At 39.5% G+C, this 21684-nt stretch overlaps 1 protein-coding gene across 2 annotated transcripts in view; it reads left to right on the top strand.

Annotated features, from left to right (window-relative positions):
* Positions 1-21684, top strand: part of GRIK3 (glutamate ionotropic receptor kainate type subunit 3) — a 323335-nt gene that overhangs the window by 202947 nt on the left and 98704 nt on the right. For both annotated transcript variants that reach the window (XM_051987712.1, XM_051987711.1), the window contains exons 5-7: positions 4205-4258; positions 18006-18179; positions 20256-20399. In XM_051987712.1, the coding sequence (XP_051843672.1) occupies positions 4205-4258; positions 18006-18179; positions 20256-20399 (372 nt within the window). The remainder of the gene's footprint in view (positions 1-4204; positions 4259-18005; positions 18180-20255; positions 20400-21684) is intronic.

Genomic DNA, 21684 nt, shown 5'->3' with positions numbered 1-21684 from the left:
TTATTACTAGAAAGTTGGCTACCAAGAGATGAATTTTTCATCCTCATGAGAATTGTCATGGTATGACTGCATTCTGTGTAGGTGGACAGCTTCCACACCCCTTGAAGGCCTGAAGTGTTATGTTTAGTGAGATTAATTATTAGCCAAAAAAAACCCCACAGTCTTTTAGAGCAGGAAATGACTCCAGGAGCCATCTAGTGTAAGCCACATCTGAAAAGGAATTCCTATTTCAGGGCATCTAGGCGGCACTATAGTGGAGAAAGAGTGCCAAGCCTAGAACCAGGAAGATTCATCTTCCTGAATTCAAATCTGATCTTAGACATTTACTAGCTGTGTGACTCTGGGCAAGTCCCTTCACCTTGTTTGCCTAGGTTTTCTCATCTGTAAAATGAACTGGAGAATGAAATGGTAAACCACTACAGGATCTTTCCCCAGAAAACCTTAAATGGAGTCATGAAGAAATTGACACAATTGAAAAATGACTCAACAACAACAAATTTATCAATTGATAAATGGCCTCTGTTTGAAGGTAATTGTCTATAGGGTAAACTCATTGCCTCCTACTTTAGGAGAACTATAATTTTTAGAAATTTTTTTCCCTACATCAAGCCTAGATTAAGTTCTTGGAGATTTCTCTCAGTTGTTCCTGATTCTGCTCACTAGAACCAAACAGCACAAAGCTACTTCTGTGAATCACTCTCTCAACTCACCCAGACTAGCTGATTGAGTGCCCAGAAGGTGACTGTTGCTAAGCTTATGAGCTCTCACTATTGCTATTGTATAGCAATGAGAAGAACTGCTACAAAATATCTCTCCAAGAACTGTTCGGTTCTGCAAACATATATTGTTTCTAGGATATACTCCAACATATCTAACATATATAGGATTGCTTGCCATCTAGGGGAGGGGGTGGAGGGAGGGAGGGGAAAAATTGGAACAGAAGTGAGTGCAAGGGATAATGTTGTAAAAAAATTACCCTGGCATGGATTCTGTCAATATAAAGTTATTATAAAATAAAATAAAATAAAAATAAAAATAAATAAAAAACATCTCTCCAAATTAGGGGCACACTTTTGTAGAAGTATATTGAGAGCCCAAGGGAAATTGGGTTCAAACTTGGAGGGTTAATATATCTTTTGGAAGTTCTTTTGCTGAAGTTCCTTTTTCACCTTTCATGAAATTTCCTTGAGTCATGGTGTAACCTTCTGCTAGGTTCTTATAGAGACTTGAAACTGACTTATCTCAGTATTCCTAGTATTCTTCAGTATTCTTTCAGCTACCTATGCATATGTTTCAGGGGTACAGACTGCTGATCCAGGGATGCTGACTTCTAAGATGACAATGAGAAATCTAAATCTTTCAACCTTCCAAAACTTATGAAGTTTTCCTTTGGTCAAGAATAGAGAAGGAGTCCAAGTGCTCTCTTTCCCTCGTTCCCAAATGATTCTCTGTCAGGGGTTTGACTGGAATTGTTTCTGGCACTCGATAACCAGATACTGCAATGCTGAAGGTCTTGACTAATTTGCTGTTTTATAAAAGATCCATAAGACACGATTGAGTCTCCTATGCGATGTCATACCACTTCATTAAACAACCTTTTCTCCTTCAAAACTGACTGACCAGGTTGTTCTCACCTACTCTGATGCCCTTGGTTTAATGACTAATTCAATAGTGGCATTCTCATTTGGATAAAGGAGTTACTTAGAATTGAGCAGAATGATTCACTGATTGATTTAATTATTCCCCACCTTTACATGAGATTTTAACCTTTTGCAGTGTTATTTCTTCTTATCTTTTGAATTCCATTATAATTCCATTATATCTAAAATGCAGTTTTTTCTGATGTTTTTGAGTTGTTTGGAGGGGGGCGGGGAAAGTAATTGCTCTACTGTCTTTCTGGTTGTGTGATCCAAAACAGAATCAGTTGAATCTCTCTTCCATGTAATAACTTTTTAAGTCCTCAAAGACAGCCATCATGACCTCTCTGAGTCTTCTCTTCTCCAAGCTACACAATCCAAATTCCCTCAACTGATCCTTATGTGATATAGAATATCATGGTCATTCATCTGAATGCTCTCCATCTTTTTTCTCTCTCATTAGATTGTAAACTTCTTAAGAGTAGAGATTGTATTTTGCTTCTTTTTGTATCTCCAGCACTTAGCACAATCCCTAGAACATGGTAGGCTCTTAATAAATAATTATTGATTGATTATCAGTTTTATTTCTAAACTCCAGATATGGTCAGTTAAATTGTAATTAGTTCTAGATGTCACAGTTTAAGGAGGACAATTCATTAAATTCAGGTGAAAATTCCCTTAGCTGTGCAAATATTGGTATTCACAATAGTGAAAGTTGATTTTTAGGGCCTTAAGAAGTGTTAAAAATCATGATTCCTAACCTTTTGATGTAGATAGTCCTTCCATTCTACCCCCTAATTTCTTTGACACCTACATGATTTGGTTGTATCTGTTGATTGATTGAGATTATGCCTGATTCAATATGGACCCCATAGACTAATTCTGTGGCCCAACAATTGAATCCCATTTCCTCATTTTGCAGATAACTTGCAGCTCAGAGGGGAAATTACTCGTTTAAGGCCACATAGCATAGTATACTAGGAGAACAAGAGACAAGAATCCAAATATTCTGAAACTTAGCCCCCAACTTCTAAGTAGTGAGGATGGATCACTAGGCAACCCTATCCTCTGTTGATGATTTCTTGTTTATTCTTTATATGGCTTGTTTTGTATTTATTTGTTTATATGTTTTCTCCCCATTAGATTTTAAGTTCCTTGAAGGAAGGGACTATACCATCTCTTTTTGTTTCCCTAACAATTAGCCACAGTGCCTCCTACATAGCAAGCATTTATTAAGTGTTTATTCAATTGAATTAAATGGCTGGGAGGAGGAGTAATACAGGCAAAATGGTTTAGATGGATGGCCCATTTTTGTTGTTTCCTTGAAATTATAGTATTTTAACACCTTATGTAGATACAAAGTGGAAGACTGCCAAAGTGATGGAATGGGGGAGGAATATAATATCTGCTGTAACTTCCTTGGTAAAATGAAGAGACCGCATATCCAACAACTTGTTGCCCCTATTCCAGCTTTGAGATTCATCTTCAGTGTGGCTCAGTCTATCAAAATCAAGGAGGTAATTCTAGAACTCCTGTACAAAGTGAGTCAGGCAGATCAGCAGCTTAAGATGATATGTCCAAGCCTAGGGCATTATGTTCTGAAACAAACTACAAGTAGGCCCTTACGCACTAAGGACCCCAATAAAAGGGTAAGAGAACATCTTCCCCTAGGAGATATTGGGAGAGGATTGCACTCCACTCATCTGATATCTGCCATGTTCTGCTTACATGTTATGACACTGCTCATATTTTATATGTTACATTGCTCATATGTATAACATAATTTAATATATAAAATATGATATAATTATTGACTGATATAGCATAGTTGTTAATTAATATCATAATATAACATAATATTAATGAGACAGAAAACCCATGTATGAGCTCATTTTGGTGTTTTCCCCCCTGAGGCAATTGGGATTAAATAACTTGTTCAGAGTCACACATTTAGGAAATATTAAGATCTGAGGTCACATTTGAACTCAGGTCCTCCTGACTTCAGAGCTGGTGCTTTATCCACTGCGCCACCTAGCTGCCCCTATGAGCTCATTTTGTGCCCAGAGGAAAATTCTACTTGGTGGAAGCTCCAGACTATACTCTGTCATTGGTCATATAGACATGCCATTTATATGTGACTTTTATCACAAGTAAGCCTGGGCAACAAAATGTAACAAAATGAATGGCTGAAGAATGACTCTTCCCACTACTGGGATTATAATTGAAAAGCAGCAACTTGATCTATTTTTCCTCTCCTTGCGCATCACCTATAGACATACTTTGGTTTCCTCCATGTCTGCAATGAAGGCTTATAATACTTATACAATGGGAGTGTGTTATCTTAGCATCAGAGATAATTTTGTTTACCTTAAATAAGCTTTGTAACTTTGAAACAAATTTCTAAATTGATTTTATTATGGAATTAATTGAGTGATCTGTCTAAAAAAAAGATTAATAGAGTTCTGACATCCTAAAGGCACAGGAAGATGTGTGAAAGGGTGATGTCTAATTTCTCAAGACCAGACCATAATGGACTGATGCTAACTCTATTTTATTCTCTTCCAAAGGCCATGGCGATGGGGATGATGACCGAGTATTACCACTTTATCTTCACAACTCTGGTAAAGTATGACCTCCCCTTGTTTCAGGGGGTATTAAGGGAAGGATTTGGAGAGGCAGACAAACTGAGGTCAAGGTGTATTTACTGACTTGAGGAGTTTAGGGTTCAGTGGGAGAAAGGCTTGGGCTGGGGAGGAGAGAATGTTTGGGAAAACTTTTGTTTTCTTTGGTTTTAACTTTTCCCTATAATGACCATGTGACTTTGAGGATTCAAATATGTCAAGTAAGGTCCTCCCAGGCTGCTACATTGAGTCCTGGTTTTTAGTAAAAGTCTTTAAACGTGAGCTAAGTCCTCAAAATGGTTGAAGCTCCTAGAATCCAGACCCCAGCTCCATGGTCCTCCTGTGCCAATTAGGTTGATATTTCTTGGTTATTGAGAAGCAGTGTGCTCTAGTGAAAGACCTGCAATCAAAAAGACCTGAGATCTAAACCCACTTCAAACACTGGTGGAACTTTGGGCAGATGACGACTTCTCCTAGTCTCAGTTTCTTCACCTGTATGATGGGAATAATAATAACCTGTACCTTAGGGGCTTGTTGTGAAAACCAAATGAAAGAATATAGATGAAGGGCTTTGCAAATCTTAGGATTTAAAGAACATCCCTCCATTGATATATCCATATCCTCCAACTTAGTTTTCCATTCATCATCTAATGCTCACATACATGCACTTACACGTGTGCACACACACACACACACACACACACACACACACACTGCAGTTTTAACTTTAACAGCCTGAAACTGTACTAAGACTTTTGGGTCATCTTGTATACATATGGGTATATTAGGTGTGTGTGTGTGTGTGTGTGTGTATGTATGTATGTATTTATACATACACACATATATTATATGTTTGTATATACATATGTGTTCTCATGTATGGATACAGAAAATCCCAAAAGTCTGAGTACAGTATGTATATGTATGTATATATATGACCATATAGATCCATATACATACACAATCAATCAGTAGGTATTTATTAAACACTTTCTTTGTACCAATACTATACTAAGTGCTATGGATACAAGAACAAAAAGTGAAATAATCCCTTTTAGCAATGGGTTTACCTTCTAGTGAGGAAGACCACTATTACATATAAAATAAAAACAATATGAATACTGAGTCAAATGCAAAGGCATGTATAATTTGTAATTGAGTACTTTGTGTGGATATACAGTCACCTACCCACACAGTAGTAAGATATAGGCTAGTCTGGAGCTCTCACTAGAGAGCTCATGACAGACTTCATGCACAAGCTGGTAGCTGAGCTTCATCTTTCAGAAAGAAAAGGACTCCTTGAGGGAGGGGTTGAAAAGGAAGCACATTCCAGGCATGAGGGAACTGCCAGAGCAAAGGCCCAGAGATGAGAGATGGTGTGATGTAGAGAACAGAATAGAAGATAACTCAGCTGGATCACAAAATGCAGGAGTGGGAGGAATACATCAATGTCCAAGGAGACCAGAAACATAGGTTAAGGCCAGATTGTATGGGGCTTTAAAAGCGGAATAAAGGAGTTTGTATTTTTATTTTATGAGTATTTATATGATATATATTTATGTACATATTATATGTATATACATATACATTCCTCTAGGCATACTAACATATACCTACATATATTTTAGTTCTCCTCTTTATTCTGCTGTAGTTACTATCACCTTAATAATTGCTGGTCCCAAATCAATAATGGGAAGAGTCTGAAAGGACCCTGAGACACAACAGGAACATATTTATGATAGATTTTTGTTAGGATCTAACTTCCTCATGAGTTCTAAAATGGACTAGATATCCTTTATCATGTATATCTCAGGCCAGGACAGAAACTGGAATTGTAGACATGTAAATATTTCCTTTAAGTTCTTTTTAGGATTTTGATGTCATGACCCATATTGAAAAAATCACCTACTAACAGACCAGCCAGTCTGTGTACAGATGATTCAGCCAATGTGCTCTAATGGAAAGAAAAGTAAACAAACTCTTTCTCATGTAGGAATCATATCTATTGCTTTTCAGAGTCAAATCCAACCAAAATTTATTTTTTTAAAGCCTTCTATGTGCTATGTGCTATTTATATCCCAAGATATAAATAGAAAAGGGGATTGAACTTGTGATTTCCTTAGTATAGTGAATCTCCAGATGAAGATACTCTCTTCATGGCATACCTTCTCTTTAACTGAGAGTCTTGCCAAAATAATTAAGAAGTTAAATGCCTTACCTCCAGTAATATGCCAGTGACGAGACTTGAACACGTTTTCTAGTTCCAAGGCCAGTTCTCTATCCATTCTTCTGACTGTGTGGTGGAAGGGATACAAAGACAAAGCTTACAATCATCAAGCTTACAATCTACTAGAATTATATGTCACATAAATAGAAATCTATCACTGTGATCATTCAATCAGGGAAAGGATGCCAATTTGGGAGAGAAGGAAGAGATTCCCGTAGGAAGCAGTAGATGGGCCAAGCCTTGAAGGAAGTTTAGGATTCAAACTGCTCGAGATGAGGAGCAAGTGTATAACAGGCATGAGGGATGGCCTATCAAAAGCATGGAAGAATGGTGGGTGGAATAAAATACTGAGTTCAGAAAACAGTAAATAAATGAGTTTGGCTGGGGAAAAAGGATTTTTAAAGGCTTAATATCTCATATGATCATTGAAAAAATAACTTATATTGAGTCATAGGAACCTTAACATCTGCATTGTTAATGTCCTTTTTGTGAAGGCCATTGACATTTTGTTTCCTTTTGAAAGAAAGCTAATGAATTCTGGGCTTGAAAAAGGTTGAGCAGCTTTTTCAGGCATTTCTGTTGTGTGATGACCCTCCCTCAGCTCCTTAATACCCAGCCTGCAGATTGGAACTATTGATTCCCAGGGAAATGAACTATGTAGATTGCATCAAATACCTTTCCCCCTTCTTTCTCCTTTTTTTCTTCTCGTCTTTCTCTTCCTTCCTCTCATGTCTCTTTCTCTTCTTTTTGCTGTCTTACTCCTCTCCCTTCCTTTACTCCAAAGGGATTAGTCCTTTGGGGACATTTAAGGGTATTCAGAAGATCCAACATATGGCTGCCAAGAATTTAATGAATATAAACATTTATTAAGAGACTCTGTGCCAGGCTCTGTGTTGAGAACTGGGATAGCAAACAAAGACACAAAGTCAGTCCCTGCCCTCAAAGAGTTTATAGTTTAATGGAAATTATAGAAACAAGATATATTCAGGATAAACAGGAAATAATCAAACAAGGGAAGGCACTAAAATCAAGAGAGACTGGGAAAGGCTTCACATAGAAAGTGGGATTTTAGTTGGGATTTGGTGCCAGTGGGTCAACCCTACCCTTGGCAATTGCAAACAATTAGAGTATTATTAGACTAGGATAGAGAAAAAAGTGGGAGACACTTTGAAACTGCAGTTTCAAACTAGAGTTCAGCCAGACTAACCTGGGGCAGATTTCCATCAGCAGCTGCCACTTCAAGAGAACAGGCCAGATTGGATTTGCCCAACCCCCTTACACACACACACACACACACACACACACACCTCTACGTGACAAGACCTCCATGCCTCCTCAAGGACACAGATAAGATCCATTTTTCTTATGACTGAATTCTGAAGTTCCGACTCAGAGGGAAAAATAACCACAAAGATGGGGTGAATGGAGTTCTCTGGAGGGCCAGGGCTTGAATATAGTCTGCCATTCTAGCCAGGTTCAGAAATAACAGCCTGAAGTCAGTTATTTCCCATGCAGCCATGGAAGGGGCCAGTCAGCACCTGAAAGCCTCCGGGCACTGGTTTCCACACTGTCAGTGATTACCTAACAGCTCCTGGACAGATTGGCTGATGTGTAGGCTTGGCTCCAGTTCCCCGCAGAAAGGGGGCTTTGCTGGCCTCCGGGATTGGGGGCACTGCGAACAACCCTGCGGCCCAGAGCCCTGCCCTCCTCCTCCTCCCCTCCCCCCATTCCACCCCCACACACTGACCACACAGCCAGCCCCATGACTGCCGAGGCCCAGCCTGCGCCGTGATGCTGACAACCATGTGCTTTTCTGATCCTGAACGTTTTCCGTGATTTCTCTCGCTGCGCTACTGGGAGGGGGTGGGGGATGAGGGGGGAACCCGCCCCAACCAAACGAGCCCAGGGGGCCTCCCCGCGCATCAGAAAGCTGGAGGCGGCCTCTACTTCATCAATATTTAGTCAGCCTTCTCTCTCCCGGAGATGCATAATGCATAGCCCTGAGCACGCCGAGAACGTTTGAAATCTGGCCGGCTTTGCGGGAGCCTTGGGTTCCTCTTTGACAGACAGTGGATGCAGACTCCTCTCTCGTTGGCCGGGGCTCTGGCGGGCACTGCGGGCGGGACCACCAGGGGCCTGAGCTCTTTAGTAGCCAAGGCTTCCTTTGAAGTTGTTCATTCTTCTCCGACTTCAATCCTGTTTCCTAATCACCGCGGGCACCGGCCAATTTGAATTTCTATGGCGAGACCCACAGTCCTAGACATGAAGAGACAGAGAGAAGGGGAAAGGAAACACACACACACACACACACACACACACACACACACACACACACACACACACACACACTGCCACCAACAACAACCTGAGACCTATTAGATTATCAAGCCGATCCCCGGGGAGTGTTGTAGGTCAGGCGACTGGCGGAAGATGGGCAGGCTGTGAGCTAGTTCCTTCATTAACCTTCTGTGTTTTGATTAGACTGCAGTCTCAGCCGGCTGAGCTCTACCCAGCAGCCATAAGGGTCTCAATGGCATGGGGAAGCCCTGGGGATCCCTGGTGGGTGGAATCCAACCCTGTAAGCAAGATCCTTCCATTTAAAAGAGACCTAGAGCTTCTTGGGTGTTCCCTTACCCTAATCTATGCCCCAGTTCAGGATCCTGGCCAGTGGCCCAGGGCTCAGGTCTTTACTGCTTCCTGTCCCAAGGGAAGGATCCTTCCAGTATGTCATGTCCCTCCCCAGGTATTAACATAGAGGAAGGTAGACACAGAGAGGGAAGGCATTTCAAGAACACCAGAAGACATTGCATGGTAGAATCACAGGTAAGATTATGGGATTAGAGCTACAAGGAAATTTGGAGGTGATCTAGTCTGGCCTTCCCATTTGACAAGGTAGGGTAACTGAGGCCTGGAGAGAAAGATAGGTAGAAAAATATCAGTTGCTTGGTATTAATGAAAAGAGTGCTAGATTTGGAGCCAGAGTACCTCAGTTCAAATACTGGCTCTGACACTACCCTATGTGATTTTGGATAAGTCATTTCACTTCAGTTTCTTCTCTATAATAATGATAATAATAAATAATAATTACTATGTGTATATGACTCTAAAGTAAACAAAGTGCTTTATACATATAATCTCATTTGATCCTGAAAACAAACCCATGAAATAGGAGCTATGATGCAAAGTGATGAAATGGCTTTCCCAGGGTCACACATCTAATAAATGTCTAAGGCAAGATTTGGACATAGATCTTCCTGACCACAAATCCAGTGTCCTGTAAAATGGGCTAGGTGACTCACAGAGTCTCTTCTAGCTTTAAATCTGGGTTCCTATCATCTGATTCTGTGCTTTCAAACTAGATACTGTGCTGGCCTGGAATCAAGAAGTGTTGAATTCAAAACTAGTCTCAAATACTTTGTAGCTATATTATTCCAAGAGCCATTCAATCTCTCTGTGCCTCAGTTTCCTCATTCATAAAGTGGAGATAATAATAGCAATTATCTCCCAGGATTGTTGTGAGAATTAAATAATATAATATTTGCAAAGTGCTTTGCAAAGCTTAAAATTTAAATATGATACTAGCTATTGTTATTTTTCACTGTAGACTACATTGTACCATTATACATACCTTTTTTGCTCTGTCCAAGGATGATGGCAAAAGTGCCAGAAGTTTCATAACTTCTGGGGAAGTAGAATGTTCTACTTTTCAACACTTTTCTTTCAGACGCACCTTTGAGATTCTGCTATATATCATCTATGCTTCTTTTACTTACTCTCATATATATATGTATAAATAACAAAAACAACTCTTCACCTTCAGTACTGTGGAATATATCAGAAAAGGAAGAGATCCCTTCTTTGTCATGCCTAATGATTCATGTGATCTTTGCTAGCCTCCTGGTCCCTCAGTGTTGCCAGGAATCTGTCTCTCTCTAGTACCCTGCTCCCAGTATAGAGCATCCCATGCCCACCCACACACTGCCTCTTCCTTTTTCATATTCTACAAACAGGTTCAGGTTCTGCACTATCCTTGTCTTTCCTTTCATGCCTTTTAGTATTGAATGAGGAAATTTTTCTCCTAACCCACAGCTTCTCTTCTGAGATTAGGATGGACATGTCCTCTGTGTGACTGTTGACAGGAGAAGGGTCTTCTTGGCCCCTTTGCCAAATCACTGTAGGAAACAGTAGGGAAGAGCTGGACTCTCTATACTTGACATGGAGACTCCAGGAGGATTATATCACATCCAGTGGAATGGTCTACACTCAGTAGAATTGGGTGGATGAGAACTTTTTGTTCCAACAGGCATGAAGGGGGCTGAAACAAGCATTGTGGAACACAGAGATTGGTCAGATCTCAGATACCAAGATCACCAATCACACCGAGAGCCATCATGAGTCCTGATTTTTGATGTTATTGGTCCTTTTCAAAACCAAGGACAAACAAAAAATAACCACACTCAGCCCACCATATTTATCATAAGGATCTTACCCTGAACTAGTTGCTGTGAGTCAGACTCTAATACATGAGCAGGGAGTCAGGGAATCACTAGGTTTCTGGCATTCTTTGCCTTTGTTTTTCATCTTAAGAAACCTCAGCTGTCAGAAGACCTGAAGGACTCTTTCCTGCCTTAATTTTCCTTGTTCTCTATTCATTTTGTGTACATAATCAATTTCTCTAATAGAATGTTAGCTTCCTGAGGACAGTGCTTATATTGGTATATGGTTTGTTTTCGTATGTCTAGAGCCTAGCACACCACCACATTTTTCTTTAAATTCATTTATTTAATATTTTGCACTATTACTTTTAAAATTATTTTTTAAAATTTGTTTTTAAAATCTTTTGAGTTCTAGGTTCTCTCCCTCTTTCCCATCCACAATTTAGAAAGCACATGTGAAGCTATGCAAAAACATTTCCATAAAAGTCATGCTGTGAAAGAAAACCTAGCTCTCCCCCAATGAAAATAAAAACCCTCAAGAAAAATAAAGTTAGATATGGAGAGAATTTTTCATCATAAGTCCTTCAGAGTAATCAAACACCTCACATTTTTAAAAACAATGGCTTCTAATTTGTGATTCCATTTGTACAGCAAACTCCTTATATGGAAATCTCCACTCATACAGATCAGCAACTCGTCTTTAAGTTAGACAACAAGTATCTACTAAGCATTTACTATTTGCTAGTCACTATACTAAGTGTTTTATGAATATTTTCTCACTCGATCCTCAGAACAGGGTTGAGGTAGATGTTATTATTTTATCTGCATTTTTACAGTTGGGGAAAACTGAGGCATGGAGAAGTTAAATGACTTACTGAAAATCACACAGGTAGGAAGCATGAGACTTCATTTGAACTCATCTTTTCTTGACTCCAGAATCAGAACTCTATTTACTTCACCACCTAACATAATGATATGTTAAGGAACTGGCAACCTGATTATTCCAGTTTGTCCCTCGAGTCTTTCTCACCCTTCATAGAACTGAAGAAAGTCTAGAAATGTTGGAAGCAAGAAAAGCAAGAACTCCTCTATTCTCCTAAGCTCTTATCAACTCTGCCTCTCACACAGGATCAGAGCTTTGAATAATCAGTCTCCATTAATGGAGAATTCCATGGAAATGGACTTTGATATTTGGCTCACACAATGTTTCAGAGACAAGAGTTGAACCCAAATATCTCTATCCTTATTATCCATTACATCACACTGCCTCTTGACATCACAACTAGTAGATATTTAATATGTGTACTTAATATATGATACTTAATATATTCAGTTGAATTGAACTGAATTATAGGTACAACAACAGAGTTCCCTTCCCACTTCCATGTTGACTTCTGGCAATTGACCGAAAATAGACATGTTTGGTGAGGAGTGAAAGCCTATCCATCTTGTTCCCTTTCGGAAACCAACGTCATAGACTCACCCACTTAAAAAATTACTGAAACTTATTTCTCAAATGCAGAAGACATTTTAATTACCCTAGCTGCCATTATCTATTCCAGGCAGCTCTGAGTCGTTTGCAGATAACCTCGTATTAATCAGCCCCAGCTGAGCCCCTCGTACATGTCATGTGTAGGTAAATGCCTGGAGGTGGAAAAAAAAGAATTATAATAAATTAATAGATAAGCAATCACAATTAATGCCACTTCCCTGCACTAACAGTTATATCACGGGAAAGATATTTTAATCTGTCATTCCTTAAGGCAGTGTTTTTCTAGCTCACGATGCTTGTGCTTCAGCATCTCCCCGGCTAGACCCATGGGGTGCTAATGAATTAGTCTATTATGTTAGACTGAATGTTTCTAAAAGGTCCCCAGTCGATACTGAATACAGTGTGTCAACATTTGGCATCCAGAGCTACAACTTCCTGCCAAGCAGGGAGGTTGCGCGTAGTTCAGTGCCTATAGTGCCCGAGGTCCTGGCCCCATCCAGCTGTGGAGAAAAATTAGGACTGTAGAAAGAAGCTTCCTCACTGTCCACATATTCTAACAGTGACACATGTCTTGGTAACAGTGAGGATTGGATACAGCTTTTCATCCTAAGTGATGGGAGTGAGCCATGTGATACAAAGAGCATCCTGGCTTTGGAAACCAAATTCGGGATCTGCCACCTATTATCCATGTGATCTTGGCCAAGTTGTCCACTCTGAGCCCGAGTTTTCCCTCATCTATAAAATAAGGGAATAGGATACAATAGTATACATGATTTCTTTTGACTTCAAGGAATCATGCTGTATCATTAGGAATGACTCTGATACTGAAATATTTAGTCACAATCTTAGCAAATCACTTTCCCCCTCAGCTTCAGTTTCCTTACTTGTAAATTTGGGATGAGGCTTTGCCCTATCCATTTCAGAAGGCCACTGGGTAGAAAGCATCGAAGAAATGTGAGCTATTGCTGCTGCCATCTTTGTGGTTAACAAGTCATTTTCCTTCCCTAGCCTCAATTTCCTCATCTTTAAAAGGAAGAGTGGTTAAAGTAAATGATCATTGATTCCATCATCCTACCTACCAGAACTATTGCAAAGATCACACGAGATAATTCATTTTAAAACAGCTTATAAATTATAAAATATTACTTAAATACAAGATCTGATTATTGTCATCATTTTTGAGGGGAGAGACATCTCATTATGGCCCTGTCAGTCCTACAGATATGTTTCTAACCTTTAACTTCTCATGTTCTCTAAGTGAGTCTAAATAACCCAAATCAAACTTTTTTTTGTTTATTTGTTTGAGAGCATCTGTTTTGCCAGCCAGCGTTTCCCAAAGTGGAAGCCTTTGATTCCTCCATTAACATTTAAAGAAATGTTTATCTTAGCACTATTTAAGATGCCTGAATATTTGGAAATTGCTGTGTCCACATCTCTGATTTTCAGTGAGAGTGCTGCCTTATGGAAAGTCCTAAGTTTTGAGATGTTAAGATGGAGCCAATCTTTTTAAAAACACTTTTTTTTGACAGTTAAGGTAATCCTACCTGGAAAAAAAAAATCAAATCTCTCTGAAAATATCTATTGGGTATTTTTGAGTCAATTATTAAGTGTTTATTGAACCTATAGACTGAACAGATTTGGTTTCTACCTTTAGGATTTGTGATAGAAACAAACTTTCTAGACTACACCTACTAAGCTCTTTTTTTCTCCATCCTTCACTAATGAGGCCTCCATTCCCATTCCCCATTTATCACTCCCCCCACCTTGGTCTCTAAGCAGAACCCTTTGTAAAGGCAGAAATTTGCATGGTTTCCAAAACAGAAATGTGGCACTGAGCCAAGGGGCCGAAAGCTGCCTTTCTTCTCTCTGCCAGTGACTGTCTTGTCCCACGTCCTCCTCAACTATTGCTGTCTCAGAATTGGCTCATTCTGATGCAGCTTCTGAGAAAAATGCTAAGACTGGGATTTCTCCCTTGAGAAACAGGTGCAGCTTAGGAGAGGGGGGTACACAGCCTGGAGGTGGAGGAATACCAGATCAGAGAGATTGGTATTGGTATCACACCTCCTTCTCAGACTTTCAAAAGGTGAGAATGTTTAAACAAGCCCTTCTTCTTGGGGAGAAATGGTTGTCTTGCCCCAAGATCAGTGTGTCCTTCCACATCCTATCTCCCACTCACCTTCTCCTAGAGAATCAGCATAATTAAAAATGAATGAAGATCTTCAGTGACAAGTATAGTATTCAGAATTGAAAGGGACCTTACCGAGCATATAAGTTCACCCTCCTTTACCAATAAAGTCCTAAAAGGTTAAATGTCTTGTCTAAGGTCACATAGGCAGTAAATGAACAGAATTTATAGAAGATATGCAAATCCAATTGATATTTAAGCAGAAATTCCCTCTACAATATTTTGGACCAATCCAGCCTCTGTTTGAAAACATTTTATCATTGAGGAGCTCAGTGATCCTCAAGGCAGCATCCCTGATCCTCCAAATTTCTTATTTCAGGAAGGAAGGAAGGAAGGAAGGAAGGAAGGAAGGAAGGAAGGAAGGAAGGAAGGAAGGAAGGAAGGAAGAGAAGGAGGGAGGGAGGAAGGAAGGGAGGGAGCCATTTTCTTGTGATCACTCAGGTTCATAAACTCAAAGTCATTCTCATTTCTCTACTCTTCCTTACCCCTCACATTGAATCATTTGCCATATTTTGAGGCTACCTACACAACTCATCTCATGAACATTTCCTTCTCTCCACTAATACAACTGCCATTCTTGATGAAACCCTTGTCATCTCTAACCCAGAATTTATCACTGATATTCTAATTCATTTCTCATCTTTTGGACTCTTTCTTCTCCTGCATCTATACAAGTGACATTAAATTCAAATAAAAATAGGGATCACTAAACCATACAAAAGTATCTTTATGGGTCACATATTGACTTAGAAAAGCACATATTGACATTATTAATGTTTTATTGTATTTTTATTTATTTGATTAAATAATTCCCAAATACATTTTATCCTAGTTCAGGCCACACTCAGTAGTATTGTGGACTCCATGTGGCTTCTATTCTACATTACTGTCAAAATAATCTTTAAAAATTGTACATGTTTAACCTATATTGGATTGCTTGTTGTCTTGAGGAGGGAGGGAAGGGAGAAAAATTTGGAACAAAAGGTTTTGCAAAGGTGAATGTTGTAAACTTTCTTTGCATGTATTTGGAAAAAATAAAATACTATTTAAAATATTTTGAAAGCAGTATAAAATAATCTTAAAGCATAACTTTATGTCAGTCTTGAGCTCAAAAATCTTTAGTGGCTTCCTATCACCTCTAAAACAAAATACATATTCCTCAGCCTGGCATTTAAACTCCAACCTAACTCCAGCCTGCCTTTCCAGGCTTTCTTCCTATTGTTCCATCATTGTGTTCTGAAGCAATTGGTCAGCATGTTCACTCAGCTCAGAATTCCAACTCTCGTCTCCATACAACACAGATTCTATGCCATGCCTGCATCTTGATTTCACTTCACCTCTGTTTTTCATTAGATCTTCCTTTTTTTCAGAGTCTATTAGGGTTAAGTGACTTGCCCAGAGTCACACATCTAGTCAGTTCTGAGGTCTGATTTGATTAGTTTCTCATTCCAGGCCCAGCATTTTATCTACCTCACCACCTGCCTGTCTGTTATTTTTACTTATCTATATTCTTTCTCCAGTCTTTAGCAGAATAGCTCCTTAATAGTAGGAATGGTTCCATTTTTGTTTTTATATTCCCAGCACACACCACCATGCTTTGCATATAGTAGGCTCTTTAAGTATTTACTAGAGAACAACTTGTTGGGAATTTCTTAGTAATACTAAATGGAAAGGCATTTATCATGTATTTTCTATGTTCCAAACACTATGCTAAGAATTGGGGATTATACCCAGAGAAGAAATGTAACATCATACCTTTAGAACCAGAAGGAACCTTAAAAGCCACTGGAACCAATCCCTTCATTTTACAGACAGGGAAACTGAAAGACAGAAAAATTAAGTGACACACACTGTTAGCTCTTAAGTTTCTGAGGCAAGATTTGAACTGAGGTTTTCCTGATTCCAAACCCAATGCTCTATCCACTATTTCACCTGATCATAAGACTTATTCTGTTCTCAAAGGATTCATACTCTAATTAGAAGAAATAACAACACATATATTGTTAACAATTCTACTGGCCTATGTTCAGCCTCAAATTCTGGCTGTACTACTGTATTACCTTATTCTAGTCCCTTTTCCTATCTGAATCTTTGTCTGGGTCTCAGTTTCCTTTCCTGTAAAATGAAAGGTTTGGAATAGATGATGGTCTCTTTCAGTCCTAAATCTAAAATCCTATGAAATGTACTGTTTTTATAGAAAGAATCTTTGTTCCCCTTCTGACCTCTTCCTTCCCCCTTAAAAAAAAAGCCATAGAAGGTGGATTTGTGAGGGAAGGCAGAACAAAGGGAATTTAGTATCAATTAGGAGGATCTCGGGCCAAGCTGAAGCCAGCCCAGTGTGGCAGTCTCTGTTTTATGTGCTCCGAGTTTTATTACCCTTCATCTCTCCTCCAGAACATAATTAATTCAACAGAAAAATTGTAAATATGGCTGGCTTGGATGATAAAATCTGGGATAATTGTAGCTGTAGAAAGTAAAATACAACCGGAGAGTCCCAACAAACCTAATTAGTTCCCTGATTTCCCGCTGGGGATGGGATATTCCTAGTACAACATCAAGCAGTGCTTAGAAATAGGAGACGAGGCAGATTGGGGGGAGGGAGAAGCCCTAGAATGGTCAAGGACCCTTGAGACCCCACCCCAATCACCTGGTGAGACTACACCTGGAGAAGAGACCTGATAGCTACATGGCTCTTTTGTCTCTTACCCAGAAATGTTTCCTGCCCTTGTCATGTCAGAATTGGACAGGACCATAAAACACAAGATGTCAGAGCTTAGAACAAAGGATGTCAGAGCTGGGAGGGACCTTAGAACACAAGATGTCCCAATTTATAAATAAGGAAAATGAGTCCCTGAGAAGAGAAATGGGTTATCCTAAATCACTCATTTGCTAAGCAGCAGAACCCAAGTTCAAATTCTGCCTTACATTTATTAGCTGGGCCAGTTACTTAACCGATTTCAGCCTTAATTTTCTCATCTATAAAATGGGAATAATAGTAGCCATCAACCAAAAGACATTTTTAAGCACCTACTATGTGCCAGGCAGTGGACTAAATACTGCTTATACCTCCCAGGTTGTGAACATTGTGTTGTAAAGATCAAATGAGATGACATATGCAAAGTATCAATATAAATGTTAGTTATTATTTTTATTATTATTTATTGAGATTCAAGAAAGGGAACACACATTTATGTAGCATCTACTATATGCCAGGTGCTGTGCTAAGCATTTTGCCTCTATCTGCTGCCCATCAAATCTCCTGACTCAGTATCAGGGTTTCTTCTACTGACCTTTGCCACTTCCCTGGTTTGGCTGCAGTCCCTGGGAAAGAGAAGAAAAAAGGGCCAGTTTGGAAGTGTTCAGATAATTTAAATTGATTTCCTTCTCTTTCTCTTTCTCTTTTCAAGGACCTTTATGCATTAGACTTAGAACCCTACCGCTACTCTGGAGTCAATCTAACAGGGTTCCGGATCCTCAATGTGGAGAACCCCCATGTCTCAGCCATTGTAGAGAAGTGGTCCATGGAGAGGTTGCAGGCGGCACCTCGGGCTGAGTCTGGCCTGCTGGACGGAGTGATGATGGTGCGCAGGGCAGGGCAGGGCAGGGGAGTCAGCAGGGGAAATGGGGAGGGGTCCCTCCTGGCCCATCCATAATTATGGCAACCAGGCAGAACTGGCTTTGGTGAAATGGAGTCACCCTAAGGGCCATAATTGCTACTGAGTGAGAGGTGAGTCTGAACCATATCTGTGCCAGTCATCTACTTATCTGGCACAAAGACCTCAGCCCCAGGAAGCTAAGTGAGATCCTAGCCCCTTCCTGACAGTCCCAGTATGGCAGGAAGAAGATAAAAGGTGGATGTCTCTTTTAATGATGATGTATCTGTTGGGGGATGGGAGAAGGATGAGCAGATAAGCAAATAAATTAAGGTACCTGTCATTGTGTCTGCATATCTGAGTGTGTGTATGTGTGTGTTTGATGTGTATATGTATGAACTAGCATGCATGTATATAAACATACTTTGTGTGTATACACATTGGATGTGTGTGGATATATGACATCTTTGTTATACTGTGTACAAGCACATTGCAAGCATGTCCTTGTATGTGTGTATGCTTCTTTTACAGACCATTTAGTCTCACTTTTTCATTACAGAATAGGAAATATCCTATTTGTAAGCACAGGGAGAGAAAGGGGTCCAGAGTCTCATAGAAGCAGAAGGAGCATTCAAATTCTGTGTTCTTTTCTACTGCACCAAGTATTATGCAAATAAACAGCTACTTGGATATTTTTCTGTCTACATGTACATTACATACAGAGATTCAGACATAGTACAGGGCTTCTCAAACCTATTTCACATGACCCATTTTTTCCAGAGAAATTTTTACTTGACCTCAGGTATATAATTATATAAAATAAATATACAAGAAGAATTGCACATGTTTAACATATATTGAATTACTTGCTGTCTAGGAGAAGGAGAAAAAATTCGAAACACAAGTTTTGCAAAGATTAATGATGAAAACTATCTTTGCATATATTTTGAAAATAAAAAGCTATTTTAAAAAACAAAATAAGTATACAAATCAAACATTTACTGATAATAAATCATGAAGAAATATATTTTAAAAGAATTCTCTGATGTACATATAGTTTTACCATTTATTAAAAACAAAAACAAGAATTGCATATTAATGAGATAAGATGTGCTTGTTTATTTTTACATAAAGAATTAAATCTTAGGGGAATATTTGATATCTTTTACTGTTATCAAATTTTCCATGATCCCCACATTCAGTTATAAAAGCATCCACAGTGTAAGAAACTTTGGTGTAGTAGAGAATGCTGAAATTGAATCCAGTTGGACCTAGTTTCAAATCCTGTCTTTAATGTTTATTAGCTATGTGGCCATGAAACTCACATCTCTGAGCCTTAATTTCTCCTTTGGTAAAATGGGGATTAAAATAAAATGATCATTGTAATATAGAAGTGCTAAGTAAGATAATATATAGAGAGAATAATATGTGTGTGTATTATATATTATGCCTATGAGGTATTGCAGAGATGTGTTTATATGCAGGGAAGTATTTTTGCAAGCACACGTCTAAGTCTGCATGTGTGTATAGCTACATATATGTGTATGTGTATTATGTGTGTATATATATGTGTGTGCATGTATGTGTGGTATATCTATCTATCAGTGTAATTGCATGTGTCAGTATGGAGATGTAAATGTGTCTGGCTGCCTCTGTTCATGTGAATGTGCCATTGGGACAGATGACACAGCCTTTCTTCAGAATGCTGAGGTAACAGTCCCATTGGATCAGATCGGACTTCCCCAGGAGGCAGTGGGGTTCCCAAGCAGTTCTGTCCCATTTGTAGTAGTTGGGCTGAGATAGACAAGGACCCTGGGTCCTGGTGCTGGGAAAGCTCCATGCTATGTCTGCTGCCTCCGTTTTGTTTTTGTGAGATGGAGAGATCTGCATTGGAGTCATGTGGGAGTAGTCCCTCTGCACAACAAGGGAAGGGATAAATGGTCCATTTTGCAGGACCAAGTAGAGGAGAGTGGCTGGAGGAGGGATAGAGAGTGGGGCAGCCCCCTTGGCTGTCCTCAGGGAAGCTGTCCTGAGCTCTGCTGCCCCCCTACTCTTCCATTCCAGACAGATGCAGCTTTGCTCTATGATGCCGTTCATATCGTCTCTGTGTGCTACCAGCGGGCCCCACAGATGACCGTCAATTCCCTGCAGTGTCACCGTCACAAAGCCTGGCGCTTTGGAGGTCGCTTCATGAATTTCATCAAAGAAGTGAGTATTCCTTGTGCGGACCAGCATGGAGTAGGGAACAAAACACTCACCCTAGGAAAGGGCAGGGAAGTGGGAGGAAGAACGGGCACCTTGTGGCCAGGGCCCTGGGCGAGGATTTTCTACAGCTTAGTGAGGCGGGTAGAACAAGGATTACCAGTTTCATTCTGTTCACCCAGGAGGAAACCGAGGCACAGAAGGGCTTTGCATCATGATGGCAAAACCAGACCTTGGAGCTCTATCTTGTCTCCCCCAACCTCATGCTCTTTCAATATCCCTAGCTGTTTTGCTTTCCCCAAGATTAGGGAAGGATGTTTTTGAAACCCTAATGTCTTGGTGAAATGTGTCCAGACCACCTACTCTCCAGGATCTACAGTGAGCATCCTATAATGAAGAAGACTTGTGACTTCAGACACTCACTAGCTATGTGACCCTGATCAAGTTGCTTAATCTGTACTTGCCTTAAATTCTCCGATTGAAATAATAATAGAACCTACCTCTCAGAGTTGCTTTAAGGATCAGATGAGGTAGCATTTGTAAAGTGCTTGGTGCATAGTAGATGTTTAATTAAGGCCTGTTTACTTTTTTGCTTCTGAACTAAGGCCAAAGTGTGGTGAGGTGACCAATTGACCAATTAATAGACATAGTATCTGCTCAAATATCAAGGCTAGGACCCTAACTTTGGATCTGGAAGAGATTTCTTTAGTCCCACCACAAGTAATGAATCTCCTTTAGAATTTATACTTAAAGATCTCCAGTGACAGAGAATTCACTGCCTACTTCACATTCAATAAGATTTTTGTTTGCCTAAGTTGAATATGTTCCCAATTCTTTCACCATGTTTTTATTTTTTTTATTTTTTTTTATTTTTTTTTTTTATTTTTTTTTTTAAATTTTTTATTTAATAATTACATTATATTGACACTCATTTCTGTTCCGATTTTTTTTTCCCTCCCTCCCTCCACCCCCTCCCCTAGATGGCAAGCAGTCCTTTATATGTTGGATATGTTGCAGTATATCCTAGATACAATATATGTTTGCAGAACCGAACAGTTCTCTTGTTGCGTAGGGAGAATTGGATTCAGAAGGTATAAATAATCCGGGAAGAAAAACAAAAATGCAGATAGTTCACATTCGTTTCCCAGTGTTCTTTCTTTGGGTGTAGCTGCTTTTGTCCATCATTTATCAATTGAAACTCAGGTCTCTTTGTCAAAGAAATCCACTTCCATCAAAATATGTCCTCATACAATATCGTTGTCGAAGTGTATAATGATCTCCTGGTTCTGCT

Source organism: Antechinus flavipes, chromosome 3 (assembly GCF_016432865.1).
Source record: "Antechinus flavipes isolate AdamAnt ecotype Samford, QLD, Australia chromosome 3, AdamAnt_v2, whole genome shotgun sequence".
NCBI lineage: Eukaryota > Metazoa > Chordata > Mammalia > Dasyuromorphia > Dasyuridae > Antechinus > Antechinus flavipes.
This window is presented reverse-complemented; position numbering and strand designations above follow the sequence as displayed.